This window comes from Sinocyclocheilus grahami, unplaced genomic scaffold (genome assembly GCF_001515645.1).
Source record: "Sinocyclocheilus grahami isolate Dianchi unplaced genomic scaffold, SAMN03320097.WGS_v1.1 scaffold803.1, whole genome shotgun sequence".
Taxonomy (NCBI): domain Eukaryota; kingdom Metazoa; phylum Chordata; class Actinopteri; order Cypriniformes; family Cyprinidae; genus Sinocyclocheilus; species Sinocyclocheilus grahami.
Window position 1 is genome coordinate 613,389 of NW_015505982.1, and position 19,567 is coordinate 632,955.

The 19,567-nt window shown below is 36.9% G+C and overlaps 1 protein-coding gene across 1 annotated transcript in view; it reads left to right on the forward strand.

The window, feature by feature from the left end:
* The window catches only part of LOC107562041 (NACHT, LRR and PYD domains-containing protein 12-like), a 60,474-nt gene that overhangs the window by 14,278 nt on the left and 26,629 nt on the right, over nucleotides 1-19,567 (forward strand). Inside the window, exons 2-6 of the mRNA XM_016246604.1 lie at nucleotides 3,977-4,043; nucleotides 10,608-11,025; nucleotides 13,926-14,009; nucleotides 14,800-16,722; nucleotides 17,530-17,703. Coding sequence (XP_016102090.1) covers nucleotides 3,977-4,043; nucleotides 10,608-11,025; nucleotides 13,926-14,009; nucleotides 14,800-16,722; nucleotides 17,530-17,703 — 2,666 coding nt within the window. The remainder of the gene's footprint in view (nucleotides 1-3,976; nucleotides 4,044-10,607; nucleotides 11,026-13,925; nucleotides 14,010-14,799; nucleotides 16,723-17,529; nucleotides 17,704-19,567) is intronic.

The following is a 19,567-nucleotide window of genomic DNA, read 5'->3' on the forward strand; positions in this document are numbered from 1 at the left end:
TCTCAGGATTCTCAGGATTCCATATTTGGTGGTATTTTGACATAGAAGTAAGATTTACAGAGAAATCTAGACATTTGTGACAGAAAAATGCATAAAAAAATTGATGGCACCGGTGGCTGTTTGTGGTATAACGCCCTAAATAAAATCTCACAGGAACCTCATTTTTTTCATATCAACTTCAAATTTGGAACGTAACTTATTTAGACTAAAGGCTTTAATTTATACCAATTTTAGAGTAAAACCTGTTATGTAAAATATTTACTATATATAAAATTAGTATATAGCGCATTTTCTTTACAGTAAATTTAAACGTCTATAACTTTTGATACTTTTTTTTTTCACTTTTGCAATAATCTGCTGATTTTCTTCTTTAAAAAGAGACCTTAGGTCTGTATTCCAAAGTGTTCATAAATTAAAACAATTTAAGTTTGGATAGTGCACTTTATTGCCTATTTAAAAAAAATGAGGGGTGACAGTTAAGGGGTTAAACAAAAGCATGATGCTAGAGCACTTATTTGTGATGAAGCTGAAGAACATTATTTTTGTCAAGAGCATCATTCAGTGCCTTATTCAGATGGAAGTAGTATTTATTAAGTTAAAATGAATGCTAAAGCTTAACAGTTGCGGTGGTTTGAGTTGTAAATCTTTATGTCTTGTAAACAAACCTCTTGTGGTTTGAGCATGCAGCACTGGAGACACAGGCACTATTCTGAGACGAACAGAATCTCCTCCACAAATGCAAATCTGAGTTTCAGGCCACACTTCTAGTTTGACTAGAGTTTATTTGATTCAGAGCTTATAAATAATTCAGCTCTGTATACTCCCTTTCTTAATTTCAGTAAACCAGAACAGGTTCTGAAGTTGATGAGCTGAAGTTTCTCCTGTAGAGTTGCAGTGAAGCGTGGAGATTTTCTTCCACACACACAGGACGCACCTGCTGCTCCTGCGCTCTACTGTTGTATATCAATGCAAATTATATGTTTTCTCTGTGTTCTCTCTTACATACATATAAAGTACATAGAATGTATTTATAATACATAAATACTGTATATAGCTAAAGTCAACTTTCTGGCAAAAAAATGATTTACCCCAAAATCAAAGTGAAAAAGAAAGAAAGAAAATGTGTTTTTGAAATAATTATTTTTTTATACTCAGTCTTAAGTCTTCATTTTTGATAAAACAGTAAGAAGACTAATATTGTACAATAGTATTACAATTTAAAATACCTGTTTATTTTGTAATACATTTTAAAATGTAATTTATTTCTGTGATACACAGCTGAATTTTCAGCATTATTACTCCAGTCTTCAGTGTCACGTGATCCTTCAGAAGACATTCTAATGTCCAGTGTTCTGAAAATTCAAAATATCTATATTTGCTTGAAATGTAACTCTTTTTAAAAGTCTTGACCGTCACTTTTGATCAGATTAATGCATCCATGCTGAATAAAATTATTCATTTATTTGGGGGGGATATTACCCATACTGTTGAACAGTAGCTATTGCATACCATGACTGCAAAAACAAAAACAAACAAGCAAACTATTATGTGCATGCATTGTTTCTTCTCTTTCTCTTCCTTCTCCTAGAGTTATTTATGGCAACTTCTGGTGCAGTACTGCCACAGACTGGACTGAATTGTGAAGCACAGGCAGGTGAAAATAAACAAAAAATAAATCATTTTTAAATTATCCTGCATAATCCTAATAAGAAATCTTAATATTAAGAATCCTTTAAGAAATCTTAATATAACACTATATTTTTATGTTGTTCTGTGGATTCTTTCAGAAGGCTTATCAAATTTAATGTTTTTTTTTTCTTCCAAGGATGTCTTTTTAATTCCGTAAGTTCTATTTTTTCTTATACATTTTTTTATTTATTTACATTGTATTAGTACATGCTCTATTGTTTTTGTTTGCTCACAATAATTACACTGCCTTGTTTCAGGTTTTCATATTTTATACAATGAATGATTTAGTACAGAATGCCCTATTTGAATTTAAGCAGTAATTGAATCGTCCTTCCTGTTATTAAAAACTTTTCTCCCATTGCCTACTTGTTGCTTCATGCTATACAGATATCTGCCCTTTCTTTCACAGTTCCGCACTTGTGCATCTATCTCTGTGTGTTTCACAGCTCGCTTATCAACCATTTCATTAGCCTCCACTCATATATGAGCAGGAGCCCACAGAAACATTCAGCTTGCATTACTTAATCTTAAAAAAAAGTTGCAATAATCTCATATGTAATGTCTTGCCTTGACGATTTTAATCCACTTGCAAGGCTTGATAGTGCTGCAGAAGAGTCAGTACATATTACATCTGCTCTTGTTTTACATCTTCTCCTCCACTGGAGTGCTAACATCATGGCAGTTAATTCTGCTGCATACACAGATATGTGTTCATTTATTCTTCAGTAATACTATTTTGGAATTTTGGAATATATTCTGCAGCAGCTGTTCATCCTTAAATTAGATCTTTAGATCTATCAGTGTTTATTATGTGTAGCCATGATAAATAGATCTGATCTAAATACTGCTGTACAATAATATTCAATTGTAAGTCATCTATAGGCATTGGAAATATCCACAGGGAAATATTAGATCACAGGAGGACTAACGTTTGCACATTTACTCCTAACAGCCTTTCCTCACACAGAGTTGAAAGCCATTTCTCATTTCAGGTGTTACTCTGTGGAATAAGAAATCCTTAAATGAAGATTTGAACACTCGTTCACAGCCTCTGAGAGATTTGAAGTTCAGTAGCTCTGACTCTCTCTAGTAAGTCCAGTCTCCTGGATGTAAGTGCTTCCCTGAAAGCCAGCTTCATGGCAGGGCTGGTGGAATTGAGAGGATCTGTCTAGTATCTGTGCGACACCAAATCATCACTCAAGCCAGCAGTCCAGAGTAACAGTGTATTACTAAACCTCCAGATTCAAACAGCTTACTAGACCCAGCTGGGCCAGATCACCTACCCGCAGGTGTTTGAGCAGAAAACTGCAACACATGTGTTCACAGCTGTAGGCTACACTGTAAAAAAAAATCCGTAAAATTTACGGTAAAAAACGGCAGCTGTGGTTGCCAGAATTTTACCGTAAAAAATGCAGTAGCAAAGTTTTTTTTACGGTTTTAACTTAAATTTACAGATAAATACCGTAATTTCATTAACTGATATAATGTTAATATACCAACCTATTGAAGTACTGAAATCTGTTTTGTACCTTTGTAATACACTGATAACCACCAAATGCAGGTGGTGATGAGAAAGTCTCATGATGAACCAAAGCCCAGAGCTCAGGCCTTCACGGTGTTTGATTGGACATTTCCCAAGACAAAGGGAGAACTGAATGTCATGGTCAAGAAGACCCCTGAACTTTCAATTGAAGGAAAACGAGCTGTGAAAAGAAAATGTCTGCGAATATTAGCCACTACTCGCATGGTGGCCCTGCATTTGTAGCTCCCCACTCTGTTAAACGAGAATCCACAGAATGTGGCTCCAACAAAAGTCTGGCTGTATTGTCTTCATTTACTGGATAAAAAAAGCTAATCAGTTGCAGAGAGAAATCAGCACAAGTTCGGTTTCCATCACTGAATATATACTGAAAGCTCTGGAAGAGGCAATAAGGACATTTAAAGACCTGTCCAGAAGTGTAATGATAAATGTCTCCCACAATAATAATAATAATAATATAGCATGGGTTATAAAATAATATATATTAAGAGAAGGGTATTTGATGTCCACAATAACAATCTAGTTTAATTGATTCTTTTATTTTTCATTCTCTCGTGCTCTCTCTTTTAATGAGGATAATTCTCTATTCGAGGGGTGCAAAAATGATATTTCTATATTTGTGTCAACAACAAGCAGACGATCTGTGTTGGTACCTGTTGGCTGTTTACTCCAGTGCAGCATGCAATAGCAAACAGCACGTGACACAAGGTCATCACATTTTTAGCGGAACTGCTTAAAGTGAAACAGAAAGTATTCATTCCAGAGACGCCATTGCGGAGGATTCTAAATCTAACAAATGCCTTCACATGTCACGGTAAGTTTGTTAAAACGCTTCAAAGCTATAATATCTGTTACTGTGAGGACCTTCTGCGTCTAAACAGATGTTATGTCGAGCTCGAGCGTTGTTCGCGTCTCTCTAGAGAGATATATATCACGGTGGAAACTATAAAGGCGGACGAGAAGCGCAGGGCGTGCAGGGTAAACTCGCAAACCAGCCGCCTAAAGTTTACTGAAAATGACCAAGAGGCGTCCATAATGTGCTTTAATTGAAAATATGTGAGTGGCGCGTGAAGATATTGAGCGCCTATAATCTGACAGAAAACTGACTGTAACAGTGCATTACTATAACAAAAACAAACGTCATACAACAACAACAAAATTAGCTTGAAATGTATGACAAAACCGGGTGAATAGGTCATGCGGACCCGGTATACCGAACCCGAGACTACCTGAAGGAGGTGGTCTAAATTCGGTTTCATGTGGAGCGGTTTGCGTGAATGTGAAAGCGACTCAGACGCGCATGCGCACTTGATCAGGAAGCATGGGCCTCGCTCAGGGCGGTACCCACCACTGAGGACCCCGAGGTCCGGACCTCGGTATTTCTCCAATAACAGAAGTCCGGGACGGACTGGGAGTATATATAGGCCCACCACAACTACAAGCAGTCGCTACTATCTCACAATATTACAGCAATCCTATCACATTTATGACAAATAACATCACAAAACCCATGGTGACCCTGCTGACAAAAACAATAGAAACCATCACAGAAATCAGAATGATTTCCACTACAAATACCATTACAGACATTACAAACCATCAACTTTTAACCATTAAAACCATTAAATAATGGTTTCCTGTAGTGTGTTTTGGGACATATTACATTAGGATTTAGTGGCTTTAACAAAAGCCATGAATAGAAGGTGACCATTTACCAGTAGAGGCCAACAGGCACCATTACAGTTTCCATTAAAACCAATACAATTTTCATTATAACCAGTAAAACTATTACAAATTATGTGATGGTTTCTATTTTTTTTTCAGCAGGGGATTGAAATAAATGTATTATTGTATGAACTAAAATATTTGAAATCTACGTAAAAAGAGCAGAATGCAAAATTTATAATATGACAACGATAGACAATGATAAACAAATCTAGAAACCTGAAACAACAGAATTCTTCAATTTGAGTATTCATATGTCTGTCTGTGTGTGTCATGTTAATCAGACTAATCACCTTATAGGCTACTTCATTTACTCTATTTTCTAACTCAGTATCTCTCAAATGTAACGCGTTGTAGAATCGCTGCTGTCTCTTTATGAATGAATGGAATATTCATGCCAGACAATGCGGAGTGATAAATAGCAGTGGACGCTCTAGGGGTGTCCTGGGATTTTACTATAGTGCTACAGGCTACATGCTGTGTATAGTGAGAGAGGTGGGCAAAGGTAACCTGATGTAACCTGTTCACTTTTTTCCTTTTAGCTTCTCCCAACCGCCTTTATCCTCATGTCTTTAGTTTGCCATCACGAGCCCTCTCTCCTTCGCGTCAGTTTCGGTTTATTATAAGCAAAAATAGATTGCATTAGTGCCCCCTTTTGTCAGCCATCAACGCCACTTAATCTGACACTTTTTCTTTGATGATGATAATGGTAATTAAATAATGTTTACATATGTGTAAAAGCCTACATTAAAATCTGTCATATAAATTGATCTCTTCATTAGAAATTAGCCTACTGATTGCCACCATTGATGGACACATTTTTTAAATAATATTAAAAATATCTGTATGACATTATATTCTGCAGTTCTTCCCTGTTGTACCGAATATCTATACTTTTCAAATGATCAAATCGACGTTAGAAATTCAAATATTGTGACAAAATTAATTTTGTAGGGTGCCACAAGTTTATTAAAATTTCCAAAGGGTGCCGCGACTAAAGAAAGGTTGGGAAACACTGCTGTATAGTGAGATTGGCTTTTTTTTCTTTTCTTTTAGCTTCTCCCAAGCGCCTTTATCTTCACGTTTTATGCTTGCCATCACGAGCCCACTCTCCTTCACCTCAGTTTCGGTTTATTTTTCTAAGCATTAAGCAAAAATAGATCAGTGCCCCCTTTTGTCGGCCGTCAACGTCACTTAATCTGACACTTTTTTTCTTTTTCTCCAAAAATGACCATGATTAGAAATGTGATATTGATTTAATACATCAGTTCAATAAACAAGAAGAGACTTACGTTTTAGACACCATATTGCCTGTTTTTGCTCTATTTCGCCAACAAAAAGCATTCCAAACACAGCCACAGCACTGTCTTGTGTCTCTGAGCAACACGATGGTGCTTCATTCATATGATTTAATTAACCGTTTAAATTATACGGTTCAATTGCAATGACTCGCTTATTAAAGGGGTCATATGATGCTATTTCAAGTTTTCCTTTCTCTTTGGAGTGTTACAAGCTGTTCGTGAATAGATAAGATCCCTAAAGTTGCAAAGACTAAAGTCTCAAACCCAAAGAGATATTCTTTATAAAAGTTAAGACTCGTCCACGCCTACCTAAAACACCTCGTTTAAACACGCCCCAACATGTCTACGTCACTGTGTGGGAAGATTTGCATAACACCGCCCAAATGTTCACGCAAAGAAAGATGGCGTAACTTTGATTCTCGCTGTAGTATTGTTGCCGCTGCCGCCATGTTGTGGAGACGCTGTGTGTTTCGTTGTGAAAGCAAAACTTAGTTTGGTCTTCCAAAAGAGGACACAACTAGAAATCAGTGGTTAAGTTGTATTTACAACACTGTTCCAGAACACTTCAAACCAAATATTCAGATGTGTGCAATGCATTTTATGGAAGACGAGGACTGTTTCCTGGGAGAGTAGCCTATAATGCCGGTGTTCTGACAAATAATGCTGACTCACAGCCAATGTTTTTTCTTGCTGAGCAAAACTTTTCTCTATTGGGCGAACATTTCGGGCACCTGAGCAAAAACATTCTTTATACCAGACCTGTACAGCGTGCACACAAAAAAGTGGGTAACTTTTAACTTTAATGTGCTATTTATATTTGATTTGACCCTTGATGTAACTAAATGATGTACATTTTAGGTTACCTGAGAAAACAGGTTTTTACAGTATAATACACTGCCGTTCAAAAGTTTGGGATCAGTAAAGTTTTTTTAAAGAAGTGTCTTATGCTCATCAAGACTGTAGCCTATCTATTTGATAAAAATAATACTGAATATTATTTCACAAAATAATATTGTGAAATATTATTACAATTTAAAGCAAACGTTTTCTATTTTAATATTCTTTAAAATATAATTAATTCCTGTGATCAAAGCTGAATTTTCAGCATCATTACTCCAGTCTTCAGTGTCACATGATCCTTCAGAAATTATTCTAATGTGCAGATTTTTAATCAATGTTGGAAACAGTTGTACTGCTTAATATTTTTGGGACCTGTGATATTTTAAAAAAAATTAAAGTTAAAAAGAACAGTGTTTATTCAAAATAGAGATTTTGTGTTACAATATACACTATTCAAAAGTTTGGGGTCAGATTTCTTTTTCTTTTTTAAAGATATTTTTAGAAAGTTAAAGAAACTTTATTCATCAAGTAAGTGTTAAATGGATAAAACTAATAGTAAAGACTTTTATATTGTTAGAAAAGATTTATATTTTGAATAAATGCTGGTCTTTTTAACTTTTTATTAATCAAAGAATCAAAGAAAAAAGTTACACAGGGTCCAAAAAAATATTAAGCAGGACAACAGTTTCACTGTTGTAAAACAGCATATTAGATCAGCAACACTGATAATAGTTCAGCATATCAGAGTGATTTCTGAAGGATCATGGGACACTGAAGACTGGAGTAAAGATGCTGAAAATACAGCTTTGCTTCACAGAAATAAATTATATTTTAAAGTATAGGTATTAAAATAGGAAACCAATATTAGAAATTTCAATAATATTTCACAATATCACTTTTTTTCTCTATTTTTGAAATAAATACAGCCTTGATGAGCAAGAGACTCCATTAAAAAACAAGGTCAATTATTTATTAGGTTTATAATATAGGCCTAACATAAAATAGGCCTAATATAATATCAAAACAAGCTATATAAACTGATAGAATAGAATAGAAAACAAACTGAAGCAAAACTTAAGCTGAGATCTGTAAGTTAAATATATTTAAAAAATATAACGAGAACATATTAATTCTTCTATAGCGGTCTAAACATCCCTATGAAGTAGTTTGCACAATACACCTGTGTGTGACTGTAGCTAAATGTCTCTGAGTTTTGTTACCATTCTGTGCTCATCCTCCACTATTTCCAACACTCAATCAAGCCACTCTTCTTTAATACATGATGACGTTTATTTCACATGTCATTGCATTTGCGTTGGTTCTCATGTTGAGCACACCGCAACCATTGAAGTATTCGGTTTATACAGCGACTCATTTGGCGCACATCATTCTCTTTCTATGAAACCTGTAAACCTATCCAACACCTTCTTGTAGTCAATCAAATGAGGTATTAATTGTACCATTTTGGCAGTGAGAACGATCCTGAACTAAATGAAGATTAATGTTTTAACATATGTGTTTATTGAACCAATCAGATAAGAGTAAATGGAGAGTCAGCGAGAACCTCATTTGATTGGCTACAAGAAGATGGTGGCCCTGCCCTCCCCCTCACGCTTTAAAAAGTCAGTTAGTGAGAGAATCGTGCCAAAATTGTAAGAGCAGAGAAAAGAAAGACAGAGCTGTACTTATCGGTTTATTTCTGGAACTTTTTGCCTCACATGCTCAACAAGTAATTTAGACATTTGCAACAGTTAGTTTTTTTACACATACAGATTGGTTTTGCAGTTCTTTAAACTGCTGTTTTCACTTGCAAATCACTGTTCACAGGCTTGCTGTACTTTTGACCGTTTTTTAGCAAAAACAACGTGCCAAAAGTGTAAGCATGGAAAAATGGAAGTCATAAGCGTAAAGATTATATTTATTTATTTATTTTGCGTTAGTATGAAACTGCAGTTTCACAATACATGAATTACACGTACGAGTAACTACAATGCTGCACAATAATTTTTTCTTGCACTTGAAACGCGATTTACACCTTTACAAAGCTTCTCGTGCGCATGCAAATTAAATTGACGCTTACAGACTTATGTACACTTCCACAACTCTTACCCTGCATAAGTAAATCTTTTAGCCATTATTTTACCTTCATAGTTCTATTGGTTTTGTCTCGTCACCCCGGGACACGGCATCACAGTATGGTAAGGGGCGTAACATTTCTGTCACACTCTTGAGGTATTCGGCCAATCACAGTGCACTGGATAGCTGGCCAATCAGAGCACACCTCACTTTTCAGAACGATGAGCTTTGTAAAAATCTACGCGTTTCAGAGTGTGTAAATGCAACTAAAAGCCACTTCAGATGCAGCCGAATTTTGAATTATGAATTTTGTTGATTTCATTTGCCTGGTAACAGCCCAAATGTCTTATTATTCTAATTCACTGATTAAATGTAAGAATTTGACTCAAAAGATAATGGACACTTTTAGAAAAAATGGCTTTATAAAGGTAAAAATGCCCATAAAATGTAAAAATCAGTTTAAACGTATTGGAAAAAATTTATTTCTATCAGTGTGAATAAGAAAAATAATAATAATAATTTTAGACACATGATTTTAGGATAATTATAACTGAGTTTATTAAATTCATAAATATAAAGAAACTATATAATCTCTATTTCCAGTTTGTAATGTGGATCATTCATTGCAACATTTAATCTGATTCTCATGTTTAAGAGCCTGTTATCGTGAAAAATAATTTGTGCCACTACTGCCCACTGACTTGGTTGTAAACCTATGTTATTATCCAATATATGAGCCTTAACCGGTTAGTTCTCCCAAAAATGAAAATTAGCCCATAAATTACTCGCCCTCAAGTCATCCTAGGTGTATATGGCTTTCTTCTTTCAGACGAATCCAGTTGGAATTATATAAAAAATAGTCTTTGATCTTTCAAGCTGTTTAATGACAGTCAGCGGGTGTTGCAGTGCATCAGTCCAAAAGAAGTTAAATAAAAAGCCCTTCCTTAATAAAAAGTGTCTCACACAGCTCCGAGGGTGAACAAAGTCCTCCTGTAGCGAATCAATGAGCTTTTGTAAGAAAAATAACCATATTTAAAACATAATAATCACTTTAATCTAGCTTGCGCTCACTGTTGTACACAGAAGCAGCTCCGGGCTGATGACGTATGAGGTTGGCGTTATAATTATTCCTTGTGAGACGCAGTCTTCAAAATCTGATTTTTAAAGAAATGATGTGATGAGGATTTCCGCTCTTAGTAATTCTGTTGGATCATTATTAGCATTATCGCTATATTACTGTGCCAACAGTGTGTTACTGCATCTGTGTTTTGTGCTTTGGGCATAACAACAGCCCTTAACTGCTCTAAAATTACTGAAAACCATGACTACGGGGCATCCAGGCACTTTAGTCACTGTGCCTCCTCACTTCTGAGCACAAGCCTGTACTGAAACTCAATTGTGTAAAAATGCAGTGTATTTTCTGTTTCCACATACAGGCCTGAAATCAAGTCTCTCATCTAGGAAAAAAAGAGAAGCAGAACAGCCTATAAAGTGTGTGTGCATTCGGAGAGAGGAGGAGAAACCTGCTTATAAAATGAGTGTAAACAGGAGGGCTCCTGTTTACACTCAGAGAGCAGCATCTCCAGGATTCAGCTGTGTGTCTATGAGGAGTAACAACTCCATGATTCTGCCCCCTTATCTCAGTGATGTTGACGCTCAGAGAGCAGCATCTTCAGGATTCAGCTGTGTGTCTATGAAGAGTAACAACTCCATGATTCTGCCCCCTTATCTCAATGATGTTGACGCTCAGAGAGCAGCATCTTCAGGATTCAGCTGTGTGTCTATGAAGAGTAACAACTCCATGATTCAGCCCCCTCATCTCAGTGATGGACCTGCTGTGACTTTTGACCCTGTGTGAGTATCATGAAGTTGAATGTATATTTTATTTACATGATGATTCTCTCACTGTGGTTCTTTTTATTGAATTTTTGGTCACACTTTATATTAGGTGGCCTTAACTACTATGTACTTACATCAAAAAATAAGTACAATGTACTTATTGTGGTCATATTGTATTGCAAAACACTTTTGCTGTTATTGAGGTGGGATACAGGTAAGGTCAGGGACAGGTTTGGTGGTATGGGTAGGTTTAAGGGTGGGTTAAGGTGTAAGGGATGGGTCAACAGTGTAATTATAAATGTAATTACAGAAATTAATTACATATGTAACTACATATAGAAACATTCTATAATTTACATTTAAAAAAGATATAAGTACAATGTAAAAACATGTATGTGCACAATAAGTGCATTGTATCAAATGATTAATTTAAATGTACATAGTAGTTAAGGCCACCTAATATAAAGTGGGACCGAATTTTTTAATAATAATAACGATTCCTCATTAGAGTCATTTAACTATTTAAACATACACACCTGCATGATCTCTGAAATGAAAACTATGCTAAGAATCTTACTTCGATTAAAGGAGAAAGAACAATCAGGCAAGTGATCAGGTAAGGGGGGAAAACAACAACATGAACCACTCCTTATTGTACTAAAAAAAATAGCATTTAATAATAATAAACATAATTTGCAAAAAATACAATACTAATATTTATGGCTGTACATTTCTTTGCCTTCAAATGTTAAACCATAAATCTTTTATTTTGTCAGAAAACACAGGGGAACTGCATCCAGAATCACAGAAGAAAATGTTATTTTCAGTTTTAATAGCAGAAGTCAGTTTCAACACTCAGCAAGGAGTTTATAGGCCACTTTGCTCACACATGACATACAGCAGCAATCAGCAATTTATATCACTTCTTCAGGATTCATGATCCTGATTGGTTTCAGGCATAGATTAACTTGAAAGGTAGACAAGCATGGACATCTTCGTAGCGTATCTCCATTGATTATCATAGGTTCCAGCAAGGTTCCAAATCTGCACTTCTGTATGTCCGGATTTTCCCATTTGTTACAACTTTCCCATCCTATTGCTACACATTTTGCTTCTCTAGGCCAGCAAAGCTGATAATATAGATCAAACCCTACTGTGTAAAATATTGTAAAATTGGGGTCTATATACACTGTCAAAATACAGTGCAGGGAGGGACAACTATGTTTTCAGCACTTGTTTATGGATGTCATAATGGGAAATTTTGACTTGGCGATTATAGTCTGATAATATATCATGATATCTGCACTTAAAAAAATAGATGTATAAAATGGCAATATGCATTAAGTCAGCATTGGGGAAATAAGTGTTTGATTTAGTTGGGCTCTTCACCCTTGACTTTTTAAAATTAGATTTCCTCTGGTTGCTAAAACTGTGTGTTTATAAATCACATTTATTATATCAAAAATTGCTAGAGAAAATCTGATCAAATGAAGTTGGTTACTTATTGATGATGATTCAATCATCGTGTAGTGGCCTGATTTACTAATCATATCCAGAGTTTAATCTGTGTGTATTAGGGTGACCCTATGCGCCATTCATACGGGACACGTCCTTGCCAGGATATTAATATTGCCTAAAACATCCAAAGCAGTTTGACCAATAACATGCAGGTATTGAACATAATCGACCAATCGTGGGGATGCGCGTGAGAAGGTGAGATCTACAGGGAACGATCAAAGCAATGCAAATATGCGCACATGCTTGTTCGTTCGTTCGTTTGACTTGAAGTGTTGCTGCGCACCGATCAAAAAAGACACCAAAGTAGGTGCGAGAGCGATTCGGAAGCATAAGGAGCAATCTGCTCTGCTCTCTATAGCTCTCATGAATGTCACACAACGATCGACCTGCACCTGGATATTTTAGGCAATATTAAAATTCTGGCTGGGACGTGTCCCGTATGAACGGCGCATATGGCCACCCTAGTGTGTATGCTATTTAGATTTATTTAAAGTGACCATATATCTACCAGTTTTATCATAGGTAGAATGCAAAATGTTTCAATACAAGCATTTCAGTCAAATGTAATTTATGCAATATTTCAAACCTTTAACCCACGGGAGAAAATCAACCCAATTTTGTGGAACAAAATGCGGATTTGGCAACCCTATATCCAACACAAGCTGCATCCAAAGCAATTTAAATACTCTGCATATTGATAGCGACTCCCTGATGCATGAAAATGATATATTCAATATTACAATGTTTGCGGGAGCGGGATTAAGTAAACTCAGACAATGAATGACAACTGTAGAAGGCAAAAGATGAATCTCGGACATTTTGTGCAATTTAGAAATCCCGGCCAGTCGCATTTCTTTTTAGGTCCAAAAAGAGGACATGTCCTGGGAAAAGAGGATGTATGGTCACCCTAATTTAACCTCAACAATGGTGACAAACGACAAACAGATTATTCAGATAAACAGATCAACTCTGAACGTCACAATACAAGCTAAAAGTCACAAAAAGCTTTTTGATGCTCAATTAAGGCATTCAAATTATCATTTGAAAATTAAAACATGTAAATTGTAGCAGCTTTACACTGCTGCTCACGCTAACGTTTAACTTAGATGAATGTGTGCTATTAGACACATGGAAGCTGTTCGCGCACAGAGGCGCCAGCGCGATCGGTGGGATTTTTTCCTGATAACTATGGAAACAACCTAAAATCTGCCCTCATGTTTGCTTATACAGATAAGACTAATCATTTGAAACTGTAAAGGGTCTACTTTTTTTGTGTACATTCATTATATTAACAAAACGTTGTGTTTTTGTAAAATAAAGTAAACACTCGCTTTCTGGATGCACTTTCTGTAGTCGTGAAATTGATTCCTAATTTTTTTCTATTATGTTTTTCTCAGTATCATCAGCAGGAAGAGAAAGAGAGCAGCTTCTCCACTACAGCCCCCTGATCTCAGTGATGAATCAGTGCTCTTTGATCCTGTGTGAGTATATTCATGTAGAGAGAGACATTCAACACAAGAACAAATAATATACACCGAAATAACAAAAGAGAAATGTTCTTTTTTATTTTTGCAATAAAGTTCTATAGACAGAAAAAAAACTAACATAAATTGTGTTCTCTTTTTTAACAGCAAATATAACACTAAAATGAAACTCATAATATAAGGAAAGAAAAAGTCAATAGGCTCTTTGTTAAATGAAGCTGCTTTGTTAAATAGTGCTCTCATGTGCTTCTCTATGTCTATTCCCTTTTTGTCTAATTACACAAAAATTCAGGGACACAGTGGGATTTCTACATCAGAGTAATATTGATGGTAATAAGAAGGATCTGTTGGCCACAATAGATCGATTATATTTAAAATGAGCCTATATGTGACCCTGTTTGTGAAATCCAGGCTAAAGTCTCAAAATCTAATTATGAGATAACAAGCATCAAAGTTTGATTTCAACCATTCATTTCACTATGATTTCAGTCTTTGACATGGCCTTACTCAGTCAATATTAAAAATATAAAGATTATATTTTCACAGAATGTTCTACGTCTTTATGAAGGATGATTTTATGTAGAAAACAGTGAATCACAAAAAAATGGCTTTAGCTGGGTTTTCACAGGCAGGATCACATATATCAAACAAATCTTTCTAAATGTGGTTGTGGTATGATTTCAAATAATATTATTTCATATTAGAGACATTTAAATATTTTCTCTGTTTTGATCAAACTCTTTCTGTTTGTTTTTATCTCTCTCTGTTATTCTTAATATCTTTTCAGTGGTGGGAGAGCTGACCAGATCAGATATGTGTCCTGTCCGTCCAGCACATCCTCCTACAGTCAGAACCACTTCAGTCATCATGACACAGAAGCAGCTCTGCAGCTTTCTCACCAACCAGTGCATGATTATCTGCAGAGAGTCAAAGACCAGCACAAAACCAGCATGAAGAGCAAGTATGAGAGCTTATTTGAGGGAATCAAACTACAAGAGAATCAAACTCTCCTGAACAGGATTTACACACAGCTGTACATCATAGAGGGAGAGAGTGAAGGAGTGAATGAAGAACATGAGGTGCTGCAGATGGAGAAAAGTTACAGGACACTCCAAGATACTCCAATCAACTGCAATGACATCTTTAATCCTTTACCTGAACCAGGATATGAGGAGAACAGAAGAGAGAAGAAAGACAAAATAAAGACGGTTCTTACTAAAGGCATCGCTGGAATTGGAAAAACCGTCTCTGTGCAGAAGTTCATTCTGGACTGGGCCGAGGGAAAAGCCAATCAGGATGTAGATTTCATGTTTGTGCTTACATTTCGAGAGCTGAACTTGATTAAAGATCATCAGTACAGTCTTCACAGACTTCTGCTTGACTTTGATCCTGAACTTCAAGATCTGGACTCAAAGATTTATGATAAATGTAAAGCTGTGTTCATCTTTGATGGTCTGGATGAAAGCAGAATTACACTGATGTTTTCAGAAAGTCAGAAAGTTTCTGATGTGACTCAGATTTCATCAGTGGGTCTGTTGATGTCAAACCTCATGAGAGGAGATCTGCTTCCCTCTGCTCTCATCTGGATCACCACCAGACCAGCAGCAGCCAATCAGATCCCCTCCAACTACATCAACCGTGTGACAGAGATTCAGGGATTCAATGACCCTCAGAAGGAGGAATATTTCAGGAAGAGAATCAGTGACGAGCATCAAGCCAGCAGAATCATCTCACACATCAGAAGAGCAAGAAGCCTCCACATCATGTGCCACATACCCGTCTTCTGCTGGATCTCATCCACTGTGCTTCAAAACCTCCTGAAACAAGATCTCAGTGCAGAAATCCCTCAAACTCTGACTGAAATGTACATCTACTTCCTGCTCATTCAAACAAATATGAGGAACCAGAAGTATGAAGAGAGAGCTCCAGAGAAACTCCTGCAGTCCAGCAGAGAAGTGATTGTGAAACTTGCTGAACTGGCTTTCAATCAGCTGATGAAGGGCAATGTGATGTTTTATGAGGAGGACCTGAGAGAGAGCGCCATAGACGTCACTGACGCCTCAGTGTATTCTGGGATTTGCACTGAGATCTTTAGGGAGGAATCTGTGATTTATCACAGGAAGGTTTACAGTTTTGTACATCTAAGCTTTCAGGAGTTTTTTGCAGCACTGTATGTGTTTTACTGCTATTTACACAAGAACAGTGAGATTCTGAAAATGTTCCTGTCAGGAAAGTGTGAGAATGCTACTCTGGATGTGCTTCTGAAGGGAACAATGAATAAAGCATTGGCCAGTAATAATGGACACCTGGATCTTTTCCTTCGATTTCTTCATGGCATCTCACTGGAGTCCAATCAGAGACTCTTACAGGATGCACTGATACACACAGAGAACAACCCAGAGAGCATCAAGAACATAATCCAAAACCTCAAACGAGGTCAAAAAAACGATGTCAGTCCTGAAAGATGGATGAATCTGTCACACTGCTTGATTGAGATGAAAGATAATTCTGTTGTTAAAGAAATGCAGGCATTTTTAAACTCTAAAACAAAAAGAAAAAAGCTTTCTCTTGCACAATGTTCAACTTTGGCAAACATAATCCTGATGTCAGAGGAGGTGCTGGAAGAGTTTGATCTTAAACAGTACAATATCAACACTAGAGAGGGTCGATGGAGACTGTTACCTGCTGTGAGGAACTGCAGAAAAGCTTTGTAAGTGTGAAAAGCTGAACACAATTATATTTAACATAAGTTGTGATGGAAGTTTGATGTGTTTTATTGGGGTTTGTGTTCACAAGCATTAATATGTTAATCTCTGCAGTGAGTGATGTTTTCATTCCCAAGCAATCAATGCTATTAGTTTTTTTTTTTTTTTTAAAGATTTGTAGAATGTAAAAAAAATAGCTACATGCTTTGTCAACTTAACCAGTAAATGTAGTCTGATTCTGCAGTTGTTTAGGTGATTTTCGTCAATATAATTGGTTTATGTAATAAAGTAACTCATCATATTATCAACTCCAGTCCTGGAGGGCCAGTGTCCTGCTGAGTTTAGCTCAAACCCTGACCAAATACCCTCAGTTAATCCCAGTGTTTTTAAATTTACAAATTTACAGATATGATGTTCATAGTATACTTTTAATTACATCATGAACTTGTTTTAATTTTTGGACCTTTTTTTTTGGAACAGATCAGAGAGTGAATGTTAAACTAACATGATCTTATATGGTAACGTTTGTTAACTAAGGCAGTGCTTCTCAAACCTGTCCTGAGTACCCCAGCACTGCACATTTTGTATGTCTCCCTCATCCAACACATCTGATTTAACTCATCAGCTCATTAGTAGAGACTCCAAGACCTGAATTGAATTGTGGTGTGACTGATGAGGGAGGCATCCAAAATGTGCAATGACGGGGGTCCCCAGGACAGGTTTGAGAAGCACTGGACTAAGGAAGTCTTTCAGTCTGGTGGGGACATCAGCACACCAGCATGCCTTTTAACCAGAGTCCTTGCTGTTTTCAGATTGACAGGCTGTAATCTCACTGGTCAGCAGTGTGAAATTGTGGCTTCAGCTCTACAATCATCTAACTCCCCCCTGAGAGAGCTGGACCTGAGTAACAATCATCTGCAGGATTCGGGAGGGAAACTGCTTGCTGCTGGACTGAAAAGTCCAAACTGTCAACTCAACATACTCAGGTTTGTGTTTCGCACTGATTAATCTTGTGATTTTAATAATTATAGACACCCTGTCAAGCAGGTTTAAGAGCGAAACATTTTGGGAAACTGCTCTGCATTTTTAACCTAAATCACAGCAGTGTGCATCTGTGAAGGACGCAGACTGTCAAACATACACAACTATTAGCCAGTCATAGCAGTGGGCGTTTACTTCTAAATCTACAATCCTCCACATCTATTCAAACAGAGTGTTCTGATGAGGGGGGTCAAAAACAGTACAGAAAATAGCCTATTACTTCCAAATTATGATGTTTTTTTATGTAAAATTTTTGTTAACATTATTAGTGGACCTCAGAAAACAGTTCAAAATAAAAAAAACAGAGGCAGTTGATGACCCCTTTAAAACTTTCAAACAAGGCCTTGTCATATCAAAGTTTGTCATCAAAATGTACTCATCTATTTTCATTTTATTTATCCTACTCACGTTCGGATAGTTTTAAATGCACACAGAAATATTCTAAAAATATGCTTATTTGTTTTTGTTGGGTCAGCCAAAATAGTGACACAAGGTTCCCAGAAATACAAGCAGAGTTTTTCCCCAATTTCCAATTTTTAAGTTGTTTATGTTGTAGATTAGAAAATGCGTCATCTTCATTCCCAAATGAAAATGTTTTACAGAAAATGACCTTGTTAACAAAAATCTCAAGCCAATTAATTTATTAGCATATTAATTTGAGTAAATGTCTTTCAGTGAATCGTTCAGAGCAGTTCCTGAGTAAATGCCTCATATCGTAACATAGACTTCAGCATCTCACCAATATATATATATATATATATATATATATATATATATAGAGGCCTATATATTTTTTCTCCATGAATTACTCTACATTTCACTTCTGTCAATATCCATAAATTTTTTTATTTTTCTTTTCCTTGGGTATTTCTTTCTATTTTTTTTAGATTTTTTTTTTCTTTATTTAAATTTTAACTCACTTCTGGGTACACGTTTGTCCCCAAAATAAGGTTAAGTAGGTGCACACACCCACACCCACACACACACACACTGTCATGAATCCTGTCCATGAATTTCCATCTGCTTGCCACCAGATGTCGCCCTCCCATTATATTGACTCTCACACCACACAGACTGTTACACATCACCCTGGACTACATTTCCCATGCTCCATTGCACTAATCACAAGCTCACCTGCTACCAATTACACACACACAGCTTAGTCACGTCACATCTCAGCTGTTCGTCCAGAGTCCCGTCACATCACCGCTGATCTTCCAGAGTCTCGTCACATTACAGCTGGTCGTCTAGAATCTTGTCACTTCCCATTTGTTGCACTCAGATCTTTGAGGTCAGGTCTTCTGTATCCCAGACTGGCATCCAGCGTGGAGGATCCAACGCTGGTGTCAGCAGTCGCAGCTGGTATCCCCGAATCCATTCACTCTAGCCCTCCTGTTCCTGATCTGATTCCCCTGTCTGTAGCGCTTTCCATAATGGGGATCGCTTTATGGAGTGTTTGGGCTGCATACACCACCACTGAGACTCTTGAAACAGCGGCGCCTACTACGATGTTTCCGGAGGTGGCAGCTGATGCTGCAGAACCTCCCAAGGTAGTGGAGTTCGCTGCTGTTTCTCCAGAGGTGATGGCGCCGGCTGCAGCTTCTCCAGAGGTGGTGGCTATGGAGGCCGTCTGTGAATCCTCATCCTGTCCTGTCACGGCTATGGAGGCCGTCTGTGAATCCTCGTCCTGCCCTTTCACGGCTATGGAGGCTGTCTGTGAACTCTCTGCCTGTCCTGTCACAGCTATGGAGGCCGTCTGTGAATCCTCGTCCTGTCCTGTCACGGCTATGGAGGCTGTCTGTGAACTCT